Here is a 24,946-nt window from a genome sequence, read left to right as displayed (position 1 = left end):
GCCTCTAAGCTCTGGCTGTGACACTGAGAGCAAAACAAAGATGCTGTTTGTTCTGGTTAATGGAAATAATAGAACGTGCTGCTCACTCTAACTCACAGGTCTGAGCTACAATCCAATCACATTTGGAAACCTACAGAAGATTAATAAACCCAATACAGTATGTGAAGACCCTGATGAGACACAACCTATTGAATCTTGCAACCAACATGTAAGTCTTGAAAACTGTGTTATACCGTACGTACCAGGAATAGAGATACCCGTCTCTGTTAGAGAAATAGCAAGGGTGTATTAAGGAGTGCAACCACTTTATGATGCTCCCAGTTCTTGCTCTGAATCATAAGACAGAGGAAAGGAGAATAAGAATGGATTATCCTGTACAACATAGACTTTTGTGAAAAGCCTGGACCTTCTTCCTTGTGCTACGTAGGGCCACTTTGGAAACTGAAACTGAGCTTGGGAGGCCTGTTAAACCGTACTTTCCTCTCTTTCTAGCGTGAGGAGTGTGAGAAGCTGCTGACTGCTCCGGCTTTTGCTGATTGTCAGTCCCGCTTGAATCTGGAACAGTATATCCAAGCCTGCATGCAGGACAGATGTGCTTGCCAGCATACAGAGGACTCCTTCTGCCTTTGCAGCACCATCTCAGAGTTTTCCCGCCAGTGTTCCCACGCTGGTGGCAATCCTCAGAACTGGAGGACATCACAACTGTGTCGTAAGTGATTAACTGGGTTCATCTAAGATGCAGCCAGGAACGTTTAACAGGGGAGGGTGAAATCTCTCTTTAAATTCATGTAACTCAGAATGGTCTTGAAAGGTCCCCATCCTTAAGGTTAATTTCCAAACAGCAGTCTTGGGTTCCAATCCTGTTTTCTCATAGTAGCCAAGGAAAGCTTTCCCACCAATTATGGTGGAAAGAGTTTCTGAATAATTGTTTTCATGCTGGAGAGGCAAGAAGAACAGAGAACAAGAAACTTAGGAAATTGTGTATTTAAATCCAACTGAAATGAATTAGGATTATGGTTTTAGCTGCCTGGATTCTTTCTTTTGCTGGAACCCTAATTTCATGTCAATGTATGCATATAGTCATTGCTATTTCTTTCATTATTTTAGCTAAGTCATGTCCTGGAAACATGATCTACCTGGAAAGTGGCTCACCCTGTATGGACACCTGTTCACACATGGGGATCAGCAAACTATGTGAAGAACACTACATGGATGGCTGTTTTTGCCCTGAAGGTAACAATTTATGTGTGGCCTAGTGGATATAACAATGGGCTTAGAAGTGGGAAACCCAAGTTCAGATGTGCAGCCTTGGATTGTCATGAACTATGAGCATCTTTTTCTTTTGTTTTGCAGGCACAGTATATGATGATATCACTGGGAAAGGCTGTGTGGCCACGAGCCAGTGTTACTGCAAACTTCGTGGGAAATTATTTTCCCCTGGTAAAAACATCACCAATGACTGTGAAAGCTGGTAAGCCTGTCCGTGCCCTCTGAGAGTAATTATAGCTTTTTATTTCAGAGTTGTCACTTAAAGGATTCTTGTAGGGATGTGAATGTCTGGACAAACACCTTGTACCCTCACAGGCTTTCATATCTAATACACCGTATCATTTTATGCTAAAACATAGACGACTTGTTCTAGCAAGCCCCGGTAAAAAATTGCCCAGCATTACCAATTATGTACCCATCTGATATTGTTATATGAGCCTAAATCTCTAATTGTAAAAACATATTTCAGCAGCAGCAGCAACAACAACAACATTCTTGGGGTAGAGAAAAGGGGATTGCTGCTGCCACTTTGCAATGTATGATCAGTGCCTTTATGGCTTGCTGAATCTGGAATGTTTTGAAAAAGAAAAGGTTATAAGGTCCAAAAGTGTTATGGACTCATTTCCAAATTGACCTGCTGTAGTGGCTCCACTGCTGTGGTGCAGGTACTTCTAGTATAATTTCTATATGTCCAGATCCCACTTTTGATTTCTTTTCTGTCTTCACAGTACCTGCCAATCAGGTAGATGGATATGCCAGGATTTACCCTGTCCCAGTAAATGTGCAGTGGAGGGAGGGTCTCACATTACTACCTTTGATGGAAAGAAGTACACCTTCCATGGTGACTGCTACTATGTGCTGAGCAAGGTACGTGCCCCAGACTCTTCTACTCTGGTCGAAGGAATTATGCCACAGTGGGGCAGGGTAACCTTCCTATAGAGTGCAGGTGAATGAGAAAGGGCTAGCCCTCCTGCCTTGGATGCAGTGTGTTTGTATGTCTGTGTGGCCACACCTGCTTTTGTCTGGGTCATTTCCCACTCTTGCCTGTGTCTTTGTATTGCAATACAGCTGAATCTAAGATAGGGCTAAAATGGGGGTTGGGAATTCAAAAAAGGAATTGGAAAGGAATGGGGAATGGCAATTTGAGATGTCAAATATTTCCCAGAAGGAGGGCTTATAACCTCCCTGAAAGAAAAAGGGAAAAGGAAAAGAAAGGCCTGTGACCTGGATCGTGGAATGTGACATCCTTAAGGTCAATGATTTATTGCACTTTTTGTCTGAATGGGTAATTTCAGCCTATCTGTGAAAGGAATCATTTCATAGCAGCAAAAGTTGACCACTTTGATTGTATTTGTTCTTCTGCAATTGCAGAGTATACAGAATGACTCACATGCCCTCTTGGGAGAACTAGGCCCATGCGGTTCTACTGACAAGCAGACATGCCTAAAGACAGTGGTTCTGTTAATAGACGAGAAGAAAAACGTAAGTTTAGGGTAATGGTGGTATGGCTCTGAGCTAGTTCATCCAGAATATGATGCCAAATAAAGATTTTCTTCATAACTCAAAGATCTAGCCAGTCAACCATATTCTAAGATTCCCAACCCTCCCCTTCCATTGACATCTTATTCCATTTGTATTCTGCTCATACTTCTTGCTGAGCTTCATGGGGTGTGTGTGTGGAATTATGTAATATGTAATTTTACCACTCCAAGAGGTTCTGGTTAACATTTAAACTTCTGAACATTGGTCCAAGTGTCAGAATTACATTGAAGAATAAACCAAACATAGAAATCCTCGTTTCATTTTTTATATTTTATATACTTTGCTTATCTCATATGTGTTTTTACATCCTCTTTAAATCCAAGCCCACATTTCCATGAATTTCAGGTTCTGTTTATTCTGTCATATCTTCCTTTTACATATTTCATACTTAATATGTTTGTAAAATATACCCTATAAACATTTTAAAAGCTACCAGAAATCCTTGTCAAATATTTGATAAGAGATTTCTCAGCATTATTTCCTCATGTCACAGTTCTGCGCTGTACACTCATGACTACTTAGTTGCCAATTGCCAAAGAGTATGCAGACTTTACAGCAGGGATGGGTGCTACCTGTGACCCACCAAATGTCAACGGACTCCTGTTCTCAGTGGCAAAGGATGATGGGAGCTGCAGTCCAGGAACATTTGGAGAGCCACAGGTTCCCTGCCCCCTGCTCTGCAGATTTAATCTGATCCTGTTTAGCTTTCTTCAGTTTAGGAAGCCATTGAATGTGTAGTTCTATGAAATACTTCTTAGCAAATAATTTCCAGCATCTGAAAATGGAAGGAGATTGTCTGGAGTCACTGACCCCCAGCCCCAGCCCCAACACACACACAAGGGTGTGTGATCCAAGCAAACTCCAAAAGGGTTCCTTTCTCCACCAGGTCCCAAAACCATAAGTAGCTGGCATCTGCCCTCCAAAACCCGATTTGTCAATCTGCTCAGCTGGAAAATAAATAAGAACCTACTTTGTTTCTAAGCAACTGGCTATGGCTACATTAAGAACCCAGGCAGTGTTATGGTCACTGAGATAATTCAGAATTGGTAAGGAGTGGATGCCGGGCTTACAAATCTCTCACTGGCCCTGGTTTGTGAACATGATATGCATCCAAATGCCCACTATGATCTGCCTGCTTCCTGCCAGAGCTGGATGCAACCCCCCCTTCCCATGATCTACTTTGGGGGAAGAGTGAAGTAGGCTGAGACACACTGCCTAACTGAGTACCCAGGTGCAGGATTGCAGCCACTGTGCAGCTGCGAACTGGCAAAAACTGAAAATGTATGAATACAAATACAATCACTTTTAAAATTGGAGATTTTAATACCATACTTTCTTGAAAGAACAAAGCTGAAAACAACATAATTAGGAACTGCTGATAAAAGAAAACAATGCTTTGATTCTTCTTATCTAATTTTTGGATGATTTGGAAATGTGACGGTTAATAAGCAACCAGAATAATCTAAGTCAGATAAATTCCATCGTAATTAATCCATATATTCTGGAAGTTATAGTATGTTTTGCAACGTTCCCTCAGAGGTTCATGCCTATGGAAACTGCCTTCCAGTCCAAGAAATGAGCGTTTTGTGGTGCAAGGTGCTCTCCAATAGGGATTGGCACAACATTGTGCATAAGTGTGTATGAAGGGGCATTCATGTGTGTGTGTGTGTGCACATACATGTTCCATTGCTTAGTTCTTTGGGTTGCTTAAGCTCTTAACCAACTTCCTGTTGTCAGATATAAGAAAACTGTCAATGTTCAAAATTTCCAGGGTGGTTTCCTTCTGGGCATTACAATCGTTATTATTAATGTTCATTTAACATGACCCCCAGGTCCCTTCCAAGTCTAAAATGATATGATTCTATTACATTCCTTTCCCTTTAAGACCCTGAGGTCACACTAACGTAGGCTGTTTCTCTCTTCACACAGGTCGTAGTGTTCAGATCAGATGGTACCGTATTACTGAATGAAATAGAAATTCATTTGCCTCATGTAACAGGTGAGGAAAGGAACCCTCAACTTCCACCCCACCCCACCCACCGCCTAAATTGATGGTTCCACAAATCCTTAAATGTTATGGAGCATGATTAAACGAAATGCAAAATAAAATATGCTGGAAAGGAGGGTGAGAAAATGTACTCCTTGGTTTATTTGACAGGGAATGATCCAAATGATCGCTTGTCCTTGTCTGGGGACTCTTCCTTGGCCCTTCCCTTTTTCATATCTGCCCCCCTCCCCGCCACTTTCCTCTTCTCTTCATTAAGAAACCATTTCAGGCCAACACCTAACCTTTCTTGCTCTCCTGGCTGGTTATTCAGCCAATGGCAATCTTCTTCATAACAGCAAAGGTATCTGATATGGGAATCTGGTATAATACACAATGGATACTGTTTTTGCCCCTCTGATTTGATGAGTGCATTACAATAAGCAGGTGATAACTTGGCCTTCCTTTTGTTTTTCAGCCAGCTTCACAGTTTTCCAGCCGTCTTCAAACTACATTATTGTGCAGGCGACCTTAGGCCTCAGGCTGGAGATCCAGCTGGTTCCAGTTATGCAGCTCTTTGTCATTGTGGACCAGACTGCCCAGGCAACTCTCCAAGGCAAGTCTGAACTGCAGGGAAGAGGATTCCGCCAATAGTAACACTAACAAGGGGGTGGTTTTTTAAAAATTAAAGATACATGGGGTCAAATACCTACCTGCAAAAAACAACAACTTGTTTAGTCGCTTTTTTATTTATTAAGACAGTTTTGTCTCCACAAATTGTCTCAAGGCAATAAATTGTAAATCGTGACACACACATAATATATTATATGCTAGACTAATTCTGCAGGCATGCTATTTGAACTAAAAAGAGCTGGGGCAGAGAACAGCACAGTTGTCAAAAGGCATTCAATTATGCTGGGGTATATATACACATATGCACAATGTTCATGCTGATTGGAAGTGATGTGCTTATTGGATGTGTGGAAATTTATCACTAGAAAATCTTAGTTAATTGCTCACTATTCCCATTTTACAAAAAAGAAAGGCACGCCTTTAAAGAAACTCCACAGTCAACATCTGTTGCTTTTATCAATAGGTCTTTGTGGGAATTACAACGGAATAGAAGGAGATGACTTCAAAACATCAAGTGGATTAATAGAAGCAACAGGGGCTTCCTTTGCTAACTCGTGGAAAGCACAAGCCAGCTGCAGTGATATGTTGGATAACTGGGACCACCCTTGTACTCTTAGCGTTGAGAATGGTAAGGATGGGTGGTTTTCATAAATAAATAACAGATTTCAATATCTGTGTGCCACCTATATCCAATTTTCAGGTCAAATATTGAATCTGAAGGTAGGGCCAATTTTCTTTATTACTTGGGAGAGCAAATTGTGATGTATAAATCTGTATTAGGTCTGAGGCTTTGAATACACTGTAAGTTTCATGTCACTGTCTCAAAAGAAAACTTTTCTAAAGAAATAGGATACAACACTGCTAGAGATGAAGAAGAAATGCTCATTTTATCTGTTGTAGTTGTGAAAATGGAAGCCTGCTTACAGTTTCCATCCATAGTATTACTTCTGTTTATGTTTACTGTGCTTTATAGTCTTTTGAAGACAAAACTGTTGAGCATGTACAGTCCTCAGGCGATTTTGTTGCCCAGTTATGTGCCCAGTTATTTGCCTTTAAATGACAGAGAAGCTGCATAGTGTTCAAACATCCAGACACATGCAGTATTCATTTTGTTTTGCTGTATTGTACTGCATAATTATTTGAATTCTAGGATATGGCTATAGGCATTACATAGAAATACACGAAGTGAATGGTTTATAATAACATTTTATTTCTCTCCAGAAAAGTATGCTGAACATTGGTGCTCTTTGTTGAAAAGTACAGAAACTCCTTTTGCCAGATGTCACTCAGTCATTGATCCAACAGATTATTATAAGGTATGGATTTTCAAATTATTCTGAGTCTTTATTCACGCAGCTTGGTGTTTTGTTACATGGAGTTGTTCACTTTCAGGTATTATGATAAACTGAAAAGAGTGGCGGTAAAGCAAGTTCTGCAGCTTTCTTCCCAGCTGCTTTTCATAGGGCTTGAGGGTTAGAATTACTGACAATGGATTATCCAGTTTCAAACCCAGCCAAATTTCTAGCCCTTTCAGTTGGAATACGGGAACTAAAGCAAACCCATTGTTGTGAAAAGAGCCAAATAATAGTTATCCAGAAGAGAGTCATGAGCCAGAGGGCTCTTTTAGCTACACTCAAGATTTTAGAAAAATTCTCTAGCTTTTTTAAATAAAAAACAAAACAAAATAGCAACAGCATGAGAAACTGATTTGAAAAATTACATCAGTAAAAAAACTACAGCTTGCTATGGGAAATTCATGCAGTTCAAGAAGTGCCAGCTCAAAGTCTTCTTGGGTATGTGGAACTAGTTGTAGCTTTTGGGGGATCCTGGTCAGAGGAGTTCCCAGATTCCCCAAATAGTTCTAACCTTGATGACAGGCAACATGGTGGAGGTGAGCCAGTCTGCTTTTAGGTCGGGGTGGAGAACCTTGTGCTCAGATGCCCAATGCGGCCCCCAGGCCTCCTTATCTGGCCCTTGTAACTCTCTTCAGGCCACATACCACGACTGACCCTGCTTCCATGTTGTTACCTGGCCAGAATGTGTCCTTGAACTCTGATAATGCCTCTTGTTTGTCTGGTGTTGTCTGGTACAGAAAAGGCTATGCATGTAGAAATGAGAGTGCTGTACAAAGGTGAAATTTACATTAGTTGCTCCACCCACTTTTGCCTTTGCCCTGCCTACCACTGACATGTGACCCCCTGAAAGCATGCTGAGAAAAGAATGTGGCCCCTGGGCTGAGAATGATTCACTGCCTGTTTTAAGTGGATCACCTTGCTGTGGGGGAAACAGCCCATTCATTGCTTTTAACAAATTAAGCAAAATAATAGGAGAAGTTCACTCTAGCATGTGACAAAGCAATCTTGAAAAAACTACTAACATTTTTAAATGGAAGAAGGAGAGGAACAAATGGCATTGCTAAGGGAAAGCTCTCAGTTTATCATTTTACTTTCATTTTAACTGTGGAACAGGGTACCATTGTGTAGCATTGCTACTGCTGAGGACTAGCTCTTCATTCATCTTCCTACAAATGTACTTAAATGTTTACTGGCTTTCCCCCCCTCCCCTTGCCCAGCGCTGCAAATATGATACCTGCAATTGTAATGCCAACGAAGAATGTATGTGTGCTGCCCTGTCATCATACGCAAGAGCCTGTGCCTTCAAAGGAGTCATGTTATGGGGCTGGAGAAAGAATGTTTGCAGTAAGTGTCTATATCCCCACCCTTGTCTTGAACAAAATGGAGTAAAACCTTTTGAATAACTGTGTGCTAACTGTAATGTTTTGAGACTAGAATGTGGTTAATAACAACAAATGTGGCATACCCTATTCATCAAAATAAATGGTTTTTATAAGATGCAAAATGTTTTGTTGACATTGAAGGGGAGCACCCATGTATGTTGTTTACATTGACATACTTGTGGACGGATACAATGAATGTAGAAGTACTGGACAATTTCATTTGGGATACTGGTGTGCCTGCAGTATGATTTAATGAGGCAATGCTAAGTCATTTATTACTTCCTGCCATTTAATCTTTCAGCTAGACCAGGAATAGGGAACCCCAGGGCCTGGGCCAAATGCGGCCCTCTCTGCCTGGCCCTCACAACTCTCCCCATACCACACTCTCCTCCTGGCTCTGTTTTGCATATTTATTGAGTGTTTTTGCGATGTATCCTTAATAATGCTTTTTTGCTTGCCTGGATGGAGAATGGAGGGTAGAGAAGGGTGTGTGTACAAGCTAGAGTACTGTACAAAGAAAACATTTGCATTTGTTGGTCCACCCACTTTTACCTCTGGCGCTGCCTACCACTGGCCCCCAGAAGGTTGCACTGAAGGTCATCTGGCCTTTGAGATGAAAAAGGTTCTCCATCTGTGAGCTAGACAATAATAGTTTCCCCCTCTCATTGTCTTTATTGCTACCTGATAAGTGCTTAGTTTCACCCAAGCATGGCAGCATTTCTTCATAGGGATCTTAACAGAAGTAGAATTCAGACAGCATGCACTGAATGGCTTAGGCATGGTGAGCAGAATATATTCTATCCACTCTGACTTTTTGTCACTTTCTCCCCTTCATTCAGACAAAGAAGAATCCTCTTGCCAAGCCAGCCAAGTCTTCCGTTACAATCTGACTTGCCAGCAAACTTGCCGCTCTCTTTCTGATGGTCATAAGTACTGCTTGGAAGGCTTTACTCCAGTAGATGGCTGTGGCTGCCCTGATAATTCCTATATGGATGACAGTGGCAAATGTGTGCCAATTGCTCAGTGCCCGTGCTATTACAAGGGTGTGCCCATAAATCCCGGATATGTTATAATGAAACAGGATGAGCGCTGGTATGTTAACACAACAGTTTGTGGTCTTTCTCATTAGGTGGGAAGCTCAACGTTCAGTACCAGGAACTGCTCTCTTTTAGTTGCAATCCTACAATGTTTGCAGGTGGAATGAGATGGGGAATCTTGGGATTACGTTGGCTGTGTATGAGCATTCTCTTCATTAACCATAAGACAATTTAGAGGTTTGTGATACTAATTCAGAAGAGGAAATAGCAACAGCATGATATGATAGCCATGTTCAAATATATAAAAGGATGTCACATAGAGGAGGGAGAAAGGTTGTTTTCTGCTGCTCCAGAGAAGCGGACACGGAGCAATGGTTTCAAACTACAAGAAAAAAGATTCCACCTAAACATTAGGAAGAACTTCCTGACAGTAAGAGCTGTTCGACAGTGGAATTTGCTGCCAAGGAGTGTGGTGGAGTCTCCTTCTTTGGAGGTCTTTAAGCAGAGGCTTGACAACCATATGTCAGGAGTGCTCTGATGGTGTTTCCTGCTTGGCAGGGGGTTGGACTCAATGGCCCTTGTGGTCTCTTCCAACTCTATGATTCTATGATTCTATGATTCTAGGATCTCCCTTCCAAATCAACATGAGAAATACAAGCATCAGAATGCATTGTGGAGTGACTAGTTTTTAAGAAACTTTAGACATCTATGTTGTTCACCAGGCATAGTGTTCAAAGGACAAAGAGGTGCTGAAATATTGCACTGAATTCTTGAGATTACTTGAGAAGTCAGCAATATAAGTGTACACAACACCTGCCCCCCAGTATTTAATGTGTAATCCAAAGGTTCCTCCATATTCCCCTCAAAATATATGTCTCAGCTTAGACATATCTTGTCAAATCTTATTAAGAAACTGACATTTTTTCTTTGGCATTTGCTCTTACTTTGTTTTATGCATTGTCAGTAGGGCACTCATGGTGTTCAAGTAATGTTTAGCAGAAATGGTACTCTTAAATTTTTGCAGCAGATCTTTAGTTTTTGTTAGTAGCACTGTATAAATTGGGAATCACTTATAAGCTCAAATATGTGGCTTACCATTTTTTTACTGTTGTGTATTGCATTCTAGTGTTTGCAGACATGGAAGATTTCATTGTGTGCCAGTGGACGTAACCCCTGAACGTAGGTGTACAATTTCATGTTACATTATGACTTTTTCCAGTTTGAGTTATCATCTGTATGATTTTGAAGTTGTGCTTAAGAAAGCAATTGTTTTGAAGTTGTGCTTAAGAATATGAGCCATTTTTTGTGAAAATAATTAATAAAAATGCAATTAATAATTATATTTTTTCAAGCTGACATGATATAGTTTGCTTCCTCCTAAAATGTATCAGAATTTCCCCTCTAAATCCACATATTTATATAGTTTTCATAGACATATCCTCAGCCTTTGATTTGTTTAAATTGCTTTGTTTAAGTTGCTCAATGTAAAGTATTGATAAGAGACTACTGATTTTAATTAAAAACCTTTCTTTATAGACATGCTTCCTAGTTCAATGGGTACAAAACAGGGATGTCTGTTGGGCCCCTTTTTGTTTAATTTTATATAAAAAAATATAAAAAAATATATAAAGCTCTTGTTGATTATCAAAATGGATCCAAGATAATATTGTCAGTGTTCTATATTTTATTTTACAGACTGTTCACCCAACATGACATATTTTGACTGCAACAACTTTGACAGTTGGTCTTCCCAAACACCAGTACATCTTAGCTGCCAAACACTGGGAAATGATCAGGTACACTTTCATTGCATTTTGCCTAATGGCCTCATTCTCTTGTTCCTCAAGTGATGTAATTAACAAAGAAGCTGTACTCTAGGTGTCTTTAGGAAATCTTGAGACTTTGGGGCATTTCCTAGCAAAAGGACTGCAACTTGCAGAAGCAAATACCTGCACATTTCTACCACCAGTTTGCCTGATTGTTTTTAACTTTATTAACATTTTCATTTCATTTAAATAAGTGCAACCTTTCATTTAAAATAAATAAATAAATGCTATATTGGTATCCAACAATAGAAATCTCTCTGCCACCAACCAATGGGGGCAACTATATTTTCCCCTGAAAATAATTTCCCCAGCAAATTATGCTATTTTTTCGCAATGTAACATCTCTCCTAGGGACGCTCTATTCCAGGGAGTTGACCACACTGCTTAAAGCAACCAAGTCATGGTTTGAAGTGGTAGCAAGGGTTTTTATTTGTTTGCTTTTTGTCAAAAGAAAAAGAAACAAACCATTGACAGTCTTGTATTTAAAGGATAAGGCCACCTTCTGGAAAAATTATTAAAGTAACCCAAATCTAAAAGTCTCCCAAAGTGCCTCTGTTTTGTAGACCAACTTTATTTTAAACACACCCAAGTTTCTGAACAAATTAAATCGAGGTTTTATCTTACCTTGCAAATAGAAATTTGATAAACTTTGAATGGTAATCCTGAGTCCAATTTGGCTTTATGAACTTATCAAATGCAAGGCCCGTGAATTCTGATTCACCTTATCATAAAATGTGAACACAATGTTCTTCTTGCTCCTCACAGTTCCAGACAGAGTGTGTTTCAGGATGTGTGTGCCTTGATGGATTGATAGATGATGGCAGAGGGAATTGTGTCCAAGAACAGGACTGCCCATGCATACATAACAAAGTTTTTTACTCCCCCGGAGAAACAGTAAATGTGGACTGCAACACATGGTAGGATCTTTTTCACTGTCACTTATTGTAGTCATAGCAATGTATGAATATACTACTATGCAAACAGAGTGTACGGGGTGGACTGCATGTTTTCTCAGCTACATCATTTACCCAGTACTTCAAAAGCAATGCTCGGACACAGAGACTAAGCCTTACACAATTTCTTTAATTGTTTTGGTACTCTCCAGTACTTGTCAAAGAGGAAGCTGGAAGTGCACCACCAATTCATGCTTTGGGACATGTACCATTTATGGGAGTGGCCATTACATCACGTTTGATGGAAAATTCTATGACTTTGATGGCAACTGTGAATATGTGGCTACTCAGGTAATGTTCAGCTATACTCATGCAATTTTATACTGTTTTGAATTGTGTGTGTGTGTATATATCTCCTATCTCTTTGGCTTCTCAGGCATTCCTCAACATCTCATCTTGTGAAATTTTCTTACTTTGTGGAGTAATCAATGGTTCTGTTAAGATCATTTCAAATGGTAGTATCTAACAAGGTGGTTCCATTAGCTCCAGGACTTCTAGTTATGCAATAGAACTACCCCCTTCCTCTCTGCTCCCCACCCCCCAAAAAATCAATTCTGGGTTTTCCCCCAACCTTCTGGAGAAGATTTAATGATGTTCAATTGTGGCATATGGAAACCCAATTGTATGGGTGTCTCCAGGCTGCTTAATATGTGCTGAAATAGTTTACACTCATCCAAACAGAATTTGCTAGTTTTTAAGCCTTGTTTTCTCCAGTTCATTCAGTTGTTGCGTTTTGCAAATGTGTTGAGGAATTAAGTGCCCTCTGAACCACAGAGGACTATTAAATTTGAAAATATATTAAGTTTGCTACCAATACAAATATGCAGTGCAGCTTTAGCAGCTTTTTAAAACACAAAAGAAAATCAAAGTATCCTGGTTTTGGTTTTTCTTAGTTTTGTTTATCTTTCCCTCTCGCACCTTCATTAGGATTACTGTGGAAACAGCGATTTGGAGGGAACATTTAGTGTCATCACAGAGAATGTCCCATGTGGAACCACTGGAGTCACCTGTTCCAAGGCCATTAAAGTTTTCCTTGGGGTAGGTATGAACATAGATGAGAACAAGCCTGAAAGCGCTTGGTCTGCACCTGCAAATAATCAAATCAGGTTGCCGTGGGGAGGTGCAGGCAATTCGTTGAGTTCTTAGTCAAATGAGGCTCCTTACTTTTGAGAACTGGTGTCATGATATCCAGTTTAAAAGAGCCAGACTGACTCTAGGGGAGCTGAGGGTATCAGGTTAACATGCTAATGTCTGTTTTTGTTATGGGGCTTCTGTTACACATCTGTCTTTTTAGAGCACTGAAATAAAGTTGGAAGATAAACAAATAGAGACAATTGAGATGAATACTACTAGCACTGTGACTTACTGGATTCGTGAGCCAGTCGGGCTGTACATTGTAATAGAAACCAGCAATGGTGTTATTCTTATCTGGGACAGGAAGACTACTATTTTCATCAAGCTGGCACCCTATCTTAAAGTGAGTAATTCTTGAACATATTCCTTTAATGCCATGGAAAATTTGTTATTAATAGATACATGCAACAAAAAAGATGTTTTATTGCTTGTGGTAGCATGTGTGCCTTACTGCATCATTAATAGAATGGGGCGCAAGAGACATTAGGGGGCCCCAACTGTGGCATCACACAAGGCGCCACTGGAATTTGAGACCCCAAGGTCTGGCATTGCTCCCACCAACTCAACAGTATCCATAATTAGTAATGCTAAAACAAATGGCAAAACAATCAAAGTAATATACATCACAATAAAATTCCTGCTAACTTTAAGCCATTGCAAATCTTTTCCAGTCCTAAGATATTGACCTTTCCTCTCCATAGGGAAAAGTCTGTGGCTTATGCGGCAACTTTGATGGCAAGGCCAGTAATGACTTCACTGCAAGGGACATGGTCCAAGAAAATAATGCACTGATATTTGGAAATTCATGGAAAAAGGATACTGCATGCCCTGATGTTGATGTAGACCCTGAGCCCTGTGAAAAGAAACCTCATCGCAAATCCTGGGCAGAGAAAGAATGCAGCCTCATCAAAAGTGTTGTGTTTGAAGAATGTCATTCAAAAGTTAGTGTTGTTGCTTAATCGCTTGGACAAGCTGGGCTATACTAGTCTTGGGGAAAAGAACAAGCTATTGCAATATGCGAGCATATGGAGAATAAAAATAAAAAGATCTTTAAGCAGTTTACATAAAATACCTAGCAAACCATGGGGGATCGTCAGTAGTGGATTGATTTTAAAGGTCTTGACATACAACAGATGAATCTATAATATCCTGCAGACAATTTCTAACTTAGTAGCACCCATTCCATTCCAAACTGGATAGTGGAGTGGTTTTCAACTTTAACTGTAAAGAGATGTTATCCAATGAGAATGTGACTTAGGATAAACTCTAGAAAAGGAGAAGGAAATATCATGGTTAGACATGTCTTGAGTTGGTATGGAGCTCCCATTTCCCTCTCCAGAACTCTCTGCAGGTACTCTATTTTGAGAAATACTGTTTGAAATGAAAACACATAAATTCATCTGAATTATCTTCACCGAAAACCAAATATTTGTTGTTGCTATACCGAATGTTACTAGCTTAAAAGTCTGAAATTGGAATTGATAAAATATCTCATGGAAGTAAAATGGGCCATAGATTCTTGATGCCTTGTTGAAGTGCTGTGATGTGTAATGGGATGGATACTACTGTGGCATGGATGTGCTGTGTACATGTACAGCAACATCCAAAAACATTGGCAACTAAGGGGAATCATTATCAAAGATGGCGGTGAGTTAGACATCCTGGTATTGGATGGCAGAAATACAGTAGTTGATCCACTGAAATACCCTTGCTCTGTGATTCTGTGACTCCCTAATAGGTGGCTCCAGATCAGTACTATGAAGCTTGTGTACATGATGCTTGTGCCTGTGACTCTGGAGGCGACTGTGAGTGCTTCTGTACTGCAGTGGCTGTCTATGCACAAGAATGCCTCAAAGCTGGAGCTTGTGTCTACTGGAGGACTCCTGACATATGCCGTGAGTTTTGTGATAAAATATTTCTCATGTATGCATAAAATTAAAAAGAGATGATGACCCAGAAACAGTGGCTTAATACCTTTCACTGACCCAGATTCTAGATGCACTGGTTTTTATAACCCTAAGCTCCACCCTGTATATTTTGAGATGTACCAATGTCTCCTCCCATAGCCATTTCATGTGATACCAACAGGCTTCTAATGTGAGTTCTTTTGTGATATCTCTTACATGTGCCTCCAAATAAAATTCAGTTCTCAGTAGGTCAGTTGGTCATACTTGCTATTCTCCAACAGGAATCCCAGGGGGTCCATTAACTCACAGAAAAACGGGATGCCGCCACACTATGTGATGATGATGCAAGACTGGGGCTGGGCACACTGTCAAAGGCACACCTAGGCTCCCTTGCACACTTGGCAAGGGGTTATATTGGTGCCTCCAAAGCCAGGAGAGGCAATGGACCAGAAACCTTTTTAAAAAAGAGTTTTTTGGCACCGTTTGCACTCTGTCAGTGACTTACTCTGTGGCTATTGGGTCAGGTCTGCTCTGCTCTACTTCCCCTTCTCCTCCACCTTGCTCTGTCTATTTGCCTTCCTGCCTTCTTCCCTTCCTCTGCTTGCTACTTTCTCTTCTGTCTCCTTCCTCCCTTCCTTCTTTTTCCCCTCCTCCTGCAACTCATGTTTGCTCGCTCCATCTTTCTTTCCTCCAAGCCCTGCTGGATGCTCTATTCACCCTCCTAATACTCCCCAACTGGGGAAGGGAGTCTGCAGGGCTGCTGCAATAGCCCATGGCAGTGACCAGATTCCTTTGCTGAGACACCCAGAGGAGCCTGGGCCTCTTGCCTGGCTGCCCAGGGCAGCAGAGCAGTGGCCCAGGGAGCATGCAAATGGGCAAAAAGGCTCTTAGCCACTCCGAGCCAAAGAGGAGAGAGTCCTGGCCCTGCATCCTCGACATGGGCCAACCTAGCCATCATTACTGTCTCCACTGGCTTTGTATTAGGGGAAAACATTCAGGGTACGCATGTAGGATCTTCTCATGATTTGAAGCCCTGATCATGCAAGAACATAAGTAAAACCTGCTAGATCAGGCCAGCATCCTGTTCCATCAGTGGCCAACCAGATGCCTATGGGAAACCTGCAAGCAGGGCCCAAGCACAAGAGCAGTCATTCCTCCTGTTGTTTCCAACAACTGGTATTCAGAGGCATACAGCTCCAAATGTTGATTTAGAGTGTAGCCGTCATGGCTAGTAGTCCTTACCCCAATGTATCTTTCCAATCCTCTTTTAAAGTCATCTACATTGGTGGCCAATGCTGCCTCCAGTGGGAGTCAATGATGGCCCCATTCACAGGGAGCAAAGGCTCCCAATCCCAGGGAGATCCTGTTTGTGTACAGCAAGTTCCCCTTTACAGACATCCTTCCCAATTCATGGATGGCAGGTGGACAAGATTGGCAGGAGGAGTGGTGGTAGGGGTGGGTCCAGGTGGCACAGCCTTCCTCTCCCTTTCCATAGGATTGCAATCCCGTAGAGGGAGGTGTCCAAATAAGTCTATGTTCTGTTAAACCAGAGTGAAGTGGAATTTCAGTTCCATAGGTGATAGAAATGGTTGCACGTTAAGCATAGCTGTCAACTTTTCCCTTTTCTTGCGAGGAATCCTATTCAGAATAAGGGAATTTTCCTTTAAAAAAGGGAAATGTTGACAGCTATGGGTTAAGTGACCTATGTGCAAATATATGTCTGTGACTTGTTTTTATCACAACTATCTATCTTTTGTTCCAATAGCAATCTTTTGTGAGTACTGGAATCCTACAGATATATGTGAATGGCACTATGAGCCTTGCGGAAGTGACATTGTTACCTGCAAGATCCTTAATGAAGTCAGCACCAACTTTTCAATGCCATATCTGGAAGGTAAGAAACTGCCAGTTACTGGTAGCTTTTGGTCTTTAAGACTCTAGTTAGTGCAGTTTGGAATACAGTTCACCCACTGGGCCAAAGCAACTCCCCCCATCACCAATTCCCTGCTTAATGCATTAGATGCCTCTCTGAAACTGTGTATATACAGGTTTTGCAGAACATGTTTACAGCCTATAAAGAGACACTGAGACACCACAAGCCTAGGACTGCCTCCCATATGCCAGGGATGGCGACCATGTGACCCTTCAGATGTTGCTGGACTCCAAGTCCCCTCAGTCCCAGCCAGCATGGCAAATGCCAGGGATGGTTGTAGTTCTGCAACATCTGGAAGGCACCAGTTGGCTCCCCTTTTCGCATGCAAATTTTGCTACTATGTCAAGTTCATTGCTGCAATGTAATTTTACGAATCTCATTTTTGTGGGTTCTAGGTTGCTACCCACGATGTCCTCCGGATAATCCTATCTACATTGAAGAGACCAACACATGTGGGACAAGTGATATGTGTGGCTGCTATATTAATGATGTTTACTATAGACCTGGACAGTCTATACCCACAGATGATCTGTGTACAAATTGGTATGTGAGAATGGAGAGCTGATGGACTAACAGTGGCAGGGAAACATATGTACATGAGTTGATATTTAAATTGCTGGTTTCTTGGTCTGACACACTAGCCTTTTTCATGAATGAGAGTGCTGGTGTGAATAGGAAACTATTTCTTATGAAAGTCTAAAATGAAATTGTCCATGGTGTCCAAGAGTAGGTTGGATTTCCCCCCTTCCTTGGGCAGAGATCCTCTCTCAGAATTCCAACCCCAGACAAAGTACACCTGGCCAACTTTATTTGCAACCTTCTGGGTGACTAACAAAAATATGCCTCTTTAGGATTATATAGAGATTATTGTATTTTCTGCCTTGTTAAATGTTGTTGCTAATGATATGCATTTAAATATTATTTTAAATGAATTTATAGTGTTACAATGCAGGAGCAATTATAGCCTGAGCATTTACAGAACAGAAGTACAAAACAAACAAATATACAAATCTTCAAGTATTTCATTTCTGAAAAACTTCTTTTTAAATTTCAGTTTCTGTGTTTATGCTGGAGAAACGAAATGTGAACCCCAAAGAGGTATATTTCATCTTGCTGTTTTTCCATTCAGAAAGCAAAATAGTACCATACACTTTCCCCCATACATTTCTCTGGGGGACTGAACAATGATTTCAAATGAGTCCCCTGCTCACTGTATTCTTTTTAAAATTATCATTGAAAAATAACAATAATAAAAGGACAATCTTTTCCCACTTTGCAGTTGTTCCACAAAGAAGGGTAGTAGCTAAGGGGTGGCTAAACATTTTTCTGTAAGCCTGTATTTTGTTTTTATTTATAAGGCACTTATTTCATCTTATAACTTGTCACAGATCATAATGCCCATCTTACTTTAAAATGCATTCTATACATGTTTACTTAAAGTAAGGCCCTGTTGAGTTCAGTGGAGGTTACCACCAAGTAAACGACTGCTTAGCCTTAGGGCAGAACTCTACTGCTACCACCCTGATGTTGATGGCTGGTGGGCTGGGATGGCTTATTACTTCCTCTGCACTGCTGATGGTGGGACTCTGCCATGGTGGAGGATCCAAGTTCTGCCATGGTGGATGGGGAACTACTGCCAGCAGTAGCCAGTGGAAAACCCTGAAATGAGGCATTACGGGGTGGGGTGGATCACTGCAGGCTTTGCATCCACAGCATCCAAAGCCCTTCAGGCTCCTCAGCTTCACCAGTCCAGAGCTGGCACAGCAAGCAAAAATTGGGGGGGGGGGGGACTACCTTCTGCCTGGACCAACACAATCCACTGTACCTGCCTGGGACTTTGGATTGCTCTGCTGATCAATTATCCTACAGCATATGGTGGGCCATTTAATATCCCTGCCTTTTAGTTGTATTCTTACTAAGGCCCCATTTCCCAGTGGCAAGAACCCTACCCTATTGTGGGAAACAGCTGATGGTGGAAATTATTAGGTGTGTACATCCATGTGCCCTCTGCCTGGCTGAGAATGAGATCATACAGCAAGAACCCACATCAATACTCCAAGTAATTCCAATATGCATATATCTGTCACAATGGTGAGAGATCTCACCACAGGGAACCAGTTAAACTTTCCTTCGTGCCTGCTGCAAATATGAATGAGGCTTAAGTTCATGCATCTCACTTAACAGATTTATTCAACTTTCTAACACCTTGAGCCTAAGCACACTTACTTGGGAGTAGGTCCCATAAGTTTCAATGGACTTCTTTCTAAGCAGAAGCACATAAAAACATCTTTATAATATTCCAGATATCAGCAGCTTAGATAAACAGTGTTTACCTGCAGTTAACATTCCTATGGAATAACACAGTATTTCCACTCCGGGTTATTTCATTTACATTTTGATTGGCTGTTTTTTCATTATGCTTCAAGCAGAACAACTTAAACACACTGATTTCCTTCCTTTAGGTTGCTGCATATATGATGGTAAAGAATACGAAGAAGGAGAAATAATAATAAATGAGAGAAATGGATCTTTTTGTTTTGACATAAAATGCACATTCAATGGCACTTGGGTAGTTGAAGACATGAGACCCTGCAGTACAACTGCCCCTCCCACAACTACTCTTTCAACTACTCCTTCTCCCACCACCACCACTACTACTACCACAAGTAAGCTTGCAGCATTGTTAATAGTAATGTACATTGGTTAACTATCTTATTAGAGAAAATTGCACTTACATCAAGTTTGTTTTATACCTCCATGTATAGCTAAATGGCTTTAATGAAGGCTGATGCTCTCAACATGATATGAAACCTTCTCTATGTCTAATCTATAATCTTATCCAAAACTTGTAAGATTTCAAAGTAAGATTCTCATCATATTTTTCTCTCTCCTGTTTCAGCTCCCACTACAACCTCCACTACACTCTCTTCAACAAGTAAGTGTTGTTAAAGAAGTTGGGGATAAGCCCATAGTTCAGTGGTAGAATATGTGCTTTGCATGACTCAAGAATCGGGTTCAGTCCCTGGATCCATTTAACAACAAGGACAAAGATTTTTGTGTGAGGCCCAAAAGAGTCACTGCCAGCCAGGGCAGAAAATACTGGGTCAGATGAACAAATAGTATGACTCGATTAGGGCAAATTCATATGTCCCTATATAAGGCCACTGCTCTGATAGTGGTAGTAAAGTTGCCAATGCAAAAGAGAGGAACATGGTATAATAAAGTGATGCACACATAACTGTGATGGGCGTTCAAAAATAAGGAAAAAAATGGATTGGGATTTTGTGTACAAGACCTTGTGCACTGGAGTGGAGCAATCCCAGGATATAATGATGCTTGCTTCTAGCTTGGGATGCTCTTTGTTGTGATCTGTAGGAGTGGGAGGGTAGATGGTTGCCCAGTGATCTGTTATTCCACCATGAAATGATGGTTTTAGATCATGAGGTCATTCATGTGGACCCACTGCCAATGAAGCTCAGGAAAATGACTTTCAAATTTGTCTTGCAGCTCAGTGCTTAATGCTTGCCTGTGAATGGAGTAAATGGTATGATGTCAGTGTACCTGAAGAAGGACCAGAAGGTGGTGACTTTGAGACATATGACGCCATAAGAATTAAAGACGGAAGCAACTTTTGTCCATCAGCTCCGCAAAACATAGAGTGCAGGGCTAAAAATGCACCCAATGTGGATATTGCAGAATTAGGACAGAAAGTGGACTGTAACATCACTTATGGACTCATTTGTAGAAACAAAGACCAAGATCAGAGTCTCTGGACCCTCTGCTATAATTATGAGATACGCGTCAACTGTTGTGAAATCATTACTTGTGGTTCTACTACGACCACTACTCCCACCACTACTCCCTCCACTACTACCACTACCACTACCACTACACCAACTACCACTACCCCTACGCCATCTACCACCACAACAACTACCACTCCTACCACTACTTCCACGCCTCCCACCACTACTCCCTCCACTACTACCACTACACCAACTACCACTACCCCTACGCCATCTACCACCACAACAACTACCTCTCCTACCACTACTTCCATGCCTCCCTCCACTACTACCACTACCCCTGCACCAACTACCACTACTCCTACGGAATCTACCACCACAACTACCACTCCTACCACTACTTCCACACCTTCTACCTCAACGCCAACAGGTAATGCATTAAATGTTACTTTTTGACATTATTTTGAATGAGTGACCATTCATTCACAGAATAGTGAAATATATTGAATGCTAATGAATTCTAATAATACAACTCTTTAAAAGGACATATATACTTTAAAAAATAATAATTGATAGATATTTGTTTTACTTAAACCAGTGTATTCATAAGTTTGCTTCTATTGGCTGCTAACATCAGCCTGATTGCTCTTTTTTAGGAATTAGGAATGACAGGAAATATTGCTTTGACTAAGGGCCATGCCTGGTTTTAATGTCTTGCTCCTTGCGTGATGCAGGAAATCCTGAAAAGGGCTTCAGGAACATGCCTGTTTTCTCAAGCCTTTTTTCACCCATTGCAATCACTGAAGTGATTGCTGGCCATAGCTGTGCCTTCTGCGATCACACTTGTCCTGGCATGTGGTATACCCTCAAAAGCCCAGGGATCATCATATGCAGAAGGAATGTGTTCTGAGAACTAACCCCTAAGACAGGATTCATACTGCAGATATCTAACATCAAGTCTCAGGAAATGATTGCAGAATATTTTACCATGACCTACAGTCAGAAGTGGGCATTCAACCTGCAAAAATACAGTTCACATAGAAATGGCTGAATAACGTTACAACACTCTCTTTCTTTTTTCGTGTCTTGCACTGACCTTGCCACTAATCACAACAGTCTTTACACATAAGTACAAAAACTAAAGATGTGCTATAACTTATGGCATATGTTTATTTTTAGAAGGAAGTTAGCCTCTCCTCCATCATAATATTTTCTAAGTGGATGGTAACTGACTGAGCTATAGGGAATTAATCTTCTGCTGTATATTGCATATTTATGAGGAGGCGATTCTGAGGAGAGCAAGTCTTTTCATTGCTATTTATAGCTCTCCAGGCTAGGAGAAAATAGCCATTTTTTACATTATATGCTCTCTTAACAATGAACCTTTACAGTGAAATTATTCAATGCATACCTTTTGTGTTCTTCAACCTGTTGATGAGTCTGTCTGTAAAGGGCTCTATAAACCCATAATATAGGCTTGCCCACTTTCCCCCTCTGCTTTGCTAATATGGCAAGTCATTGACTGCAAAAACTCATGCCAGGAGAAACCAACAAGCCTCTAACGTGCTGCAACATTGGCACCATTGCAGATGCTGCAGTACATGAGAACATTTTAAAGCAGATACTTAGTTCTTCTCTTGTACGTGTTCTAGAAAGGCAAGCTTTGAAACCAGAAGCAATGATACAGTGGTGCCTTGGAACTTGAACGTAATCCGTTCTGGAAGACTGTTCAACTTCCGAAACGTTCGAGTTCTGAGGCGCAGCTTCCAATTAGCCGACAGCTAGGTTTTTGCACAGCGGAAACCGCATCGGACGTTCGTGTTCCGAGGAACGTTAAAAAACCGGAGCACTTACTTCCAGGTTTTTGGCGTTCGGGAACCGAAACATTTGAGAACGGAGCTGTTCAAGTTCCGAGGTACCACTGTACTATGGTTCACTTTGGAATGTTGTAGTAGTGATGAAGCACCTGGCCCCAATTTGCCAAGCAGTGTGATGTCACAGAGGCTGAATGGTGGTGATGTCATAAACAGAGGGTTGCTTAAAAATAAGAGCCAGGGTTGTGAAAGGAAGAGAGCACAGTAAGGCAATGTGAGCAAAAGGAGCCTGAGTAAGAGGAGGGGTGGAGAAGGAGACCTGGGGAAAGTAGGGGGAAGGCAGGAGAGTCGGCTTAGTCACACTTCCCTTTGTCCCATGACTTCCTCCGATTGTCCCGAGTTTTCCAAACATGGGTCTGAAAGGCTTTTTTTGTTGTTGTCCCACTGCTTTTCCTGGGAAAACCTGCTGTAGACTGCTGAATCAGAGCAAATGTCAATCTGCAGAAAACCTGATTGACGGCTGTCCCGATTCAGCATAAACACCAGGTTTTCATGGGGAAAGAAGCAGGAGAAAAGAAAAGCATCTTGGACCGGTATCTGGAAATCTCTGGACATGCAGAAGTGTAGATGAGCCTTCAGAGGAAACAGGGGGAGAGGCCAAGGAGGAGAATCATGGGTGCATAGGAATGCAGGGAAAGGAGATAAAGACACCAGAAGGACTTTGATTCTGGAGGTTTGTGACTGTCTTCTGGTCACAAATGAGGCCTTAAAGCATCCGGCCAAAAAATAACAATAGGTTTTTCCAAACAAATTTCTGTAACTTTCCGAATAAAGTGGCAGGATAAGATAGCAAAATAAAAAGGATTAATTTGGTTTGGTTCTGAGGAAATCAATTATATTACTGAGCAAGTGTTTTAATAAGCTGTGAGATTATTAATGCTGTTGTTAACAAGAAACACACAGTTTATTTTAGCTTTGTACATTTAAAAAATGTTTCTAAAAATTTCAGCTTTGTATTTATTATGACAGTGTTTGCACAACTGGAGCAACAGTTTCCTGCTGTATCACTTTCAAAATAATCTGGGCAATCGCTGAGCTATTTCTCTCTGTTGTTGTTTTACTGCAGCTTGTACCTCCATTGTAGTATGTTCATGGTCGGACTGGATTGATGTCAGCTTCCCACAATATGGCCCACAGTATGGTGATTATGAAACCTATGACAACATCAGGGCAGCCGGCATAGAGATCTGTACAAGGCCAGAAAACATATCATGCAGAGCAGCAAAATTTCCTACTTACTCCTTCAAGGAATTGGGGCAAAAAGTGGAATGTGATGTTTCGACTGGACTTATTTGTCACAATAAAGATCAGACTCCTGGGCCTGTGTACCCTGTAGATATGTGTCTCAACTATGAGATCCGTGTATATTGCTGCAAGGATGAATGCATATCTGGACCTCCAACCACAACTCCTACCATAACTCCTACCACAACTACACCAACTACCACTTCCACCACTACCACTTCTACCACTACCTCAGCACTTACCACTACACCAACTACCACTCGTACCACCACGACATCCACCCCCACACCACCTATTGACACCTCTACCCCCACACCACCTACTACTACGCCAACTACCACTGCTACTACTACCTCCACTGCACCTACAACTACACCAACTACCACTCCAACCACTACATCTACAGCAACAACCACTACGCCAACCACCACTCCAACCACCACCACTACTACAGGATCCACTTCAGGTAATGAATTTTTATTTCATGATTCTGCTTTGCTTGAATGAACTAATCACTCATGGATCAGTTAAATACATTGAATGCTTAAATCGCACAGTATGTTTCTTAAACCAGTTTTACATTACTAAACCTCATTAATATGCATACTTGAATAGTGGTAGAACTTTTGTTATGCATTTTTTTTACTTATTTTGTTTTTATTCCTAATTTTCCCTGCATTGACTGCTAAAATCAACATGATAACGTTTTTGTTTATTTTAGGAATTACTAATTATTTAAAATATTGCTTTGACTAAAGGCCTTTTCCATATTTAATTCCTTGTTCAAGTGAGTGGGCCTCACCTTTCTGTGGCATCCTTGCATACATGTATGCAGTCCTTCAGGAATGGTGATGATCGCCTTTAATTACAGCTGCTGTACTCACCAAAGCTGTTTCTGGTCCTGACTGTTTTTGCCTGGGTCAGGCATTGTGTTTGTCATTGTGAACATTTACCCTCAGAAGATCAGAAATTCTCAGGGGTGCATGGAATTTTATCTGTTTGCTTATTTATTTATAATATTTCTTTGCCACCATTCTCCATAAGATCACAGGGCAGATTACAACAATAGAATATAAAATTCTAAAAACAAATATAAGTTACAATGACAAAACCAATAAAAATATTC

At 41.0% G+C, this 24,946-nt stretch overlaps 1 protein-coding gene across 1 annotated transcript in view; it reads left to right on the top strand.

The window, feature by feature from the left end:
* The window catches only part of MUC2 (mucin 2, oligomeric mucus/gel-forming), a 62,387-nt gene that overhangs the window by 5,609 nt on the left and 31,832 nt on the right, over positions 1 to 24,946 (top strand). The window contains exons 5-31 of the mRNA XM_079950075.1: positions 99 to 208; positions 493 to 709; positions 1,108 to 1,233; positions 1,354 to 1,471; positions 1,998 to 2,136; positions 2,641 to 2,751; positions 4,741 to 4,810; positions 5,274 to 5,411; positions 5,892 to 6,056; positions 6,650 to 6,744; positions 8,001 to 8,127; positions 9,005 to 9,257; positions 10,329 to 10,381; positions 10,898 to 10,998; positions 11,794 to 11,945; positions 12,134 to 12,272; positions 12,909 to 13,019; positions 13,276 to 13,458; positions 13,817 to 14,056; positions 14,854 to 15,010; positions 16,788 to 16,916; positions 17,351 to 17,498; positions 18,010 to 18,053; positions 19,418 to 19,621; positions 19,855 to 19,890; positions 20,463 to 21,131; positions 23,642 to 24,286. Coding sequence (XP_079806201.1) covers positions 99 to 208; positions 493 to 709; positions 1,108 to 1,233; positions 1,354 to 1,471; positions 1,998 to 2,136; positions 2,641 to 2,751; positions 4,741 to 4,810; positions 5,274 to 5,411; positions 5,892 to 6,056; positions 6,650 to 6,744; positions 8,001 to 8,127; positions 9,005 to 9,257; positions 10,329 to 10,381; positions 10,898 to 10,998; positions 11,794 to 11,945; positions 12,134 to 12,272; positions 12,909 to 13,019; positions 13,276 to 13,458; positions 13,817 to 14,056; positions 14,854 to 15,010; positions 16,788 to 16,916; positions 17,351 to 17,498; positions 18,010 to 18,053; positions 19,418 to 19,621; positions 19,855 to 19,890; positions 20,463 to 21,131; positions 23,642 to 24,286 — 4,680 coding nt within the window. The remainder of the gene's footprint in view (positions 1 to 98; positions 209 to 492; positions 710 to 1,107; positions 1,234 to 1,353; positions 1,472 to 1,997; positions 2,137 to 2,640; positions 2,752 to 4,740; positions 4,811 to 5,273; positions 5,412 to 5,891; positions 6,057 to 6,649; positions 6,745 to 8,000; positions 8,128 to 9,004; positions 9,258 to 10,328; positions 10,382 to 10,897; positions 10,999 to 11,793; positions 11,946 to 12,133; positions 12,273 to 12,908; positions 13,020 to 13,275; positions 13,459 to 13,816; positions 14,057 to 14,853; positions 15,011 to 16,787; positions 16,917 to 17,350; positions 17,499 to 18,009; positions 18,054 to 19,417; positions 19,622 to 19,854; positions 19,891 to 20,462; positions 21,132 to 23,641; positions 24,287 to 24,946) is intronic.

Source organism: Podarcis cretensis (assembly GCF_951804945.1).
Source record: "Podarcis cretensis genome assembly, chromosome: 1".
NCBI lineage: Eukaryota > Metazoa > Chordata > Lepidosauria > Squamata > Lacertidae > Podarcis > Podarcis cretensis.
Note: the sequence above shows the minus strand (reverse complement) of the source record. Positions and strands in the feature narration are given on the sequence as shown.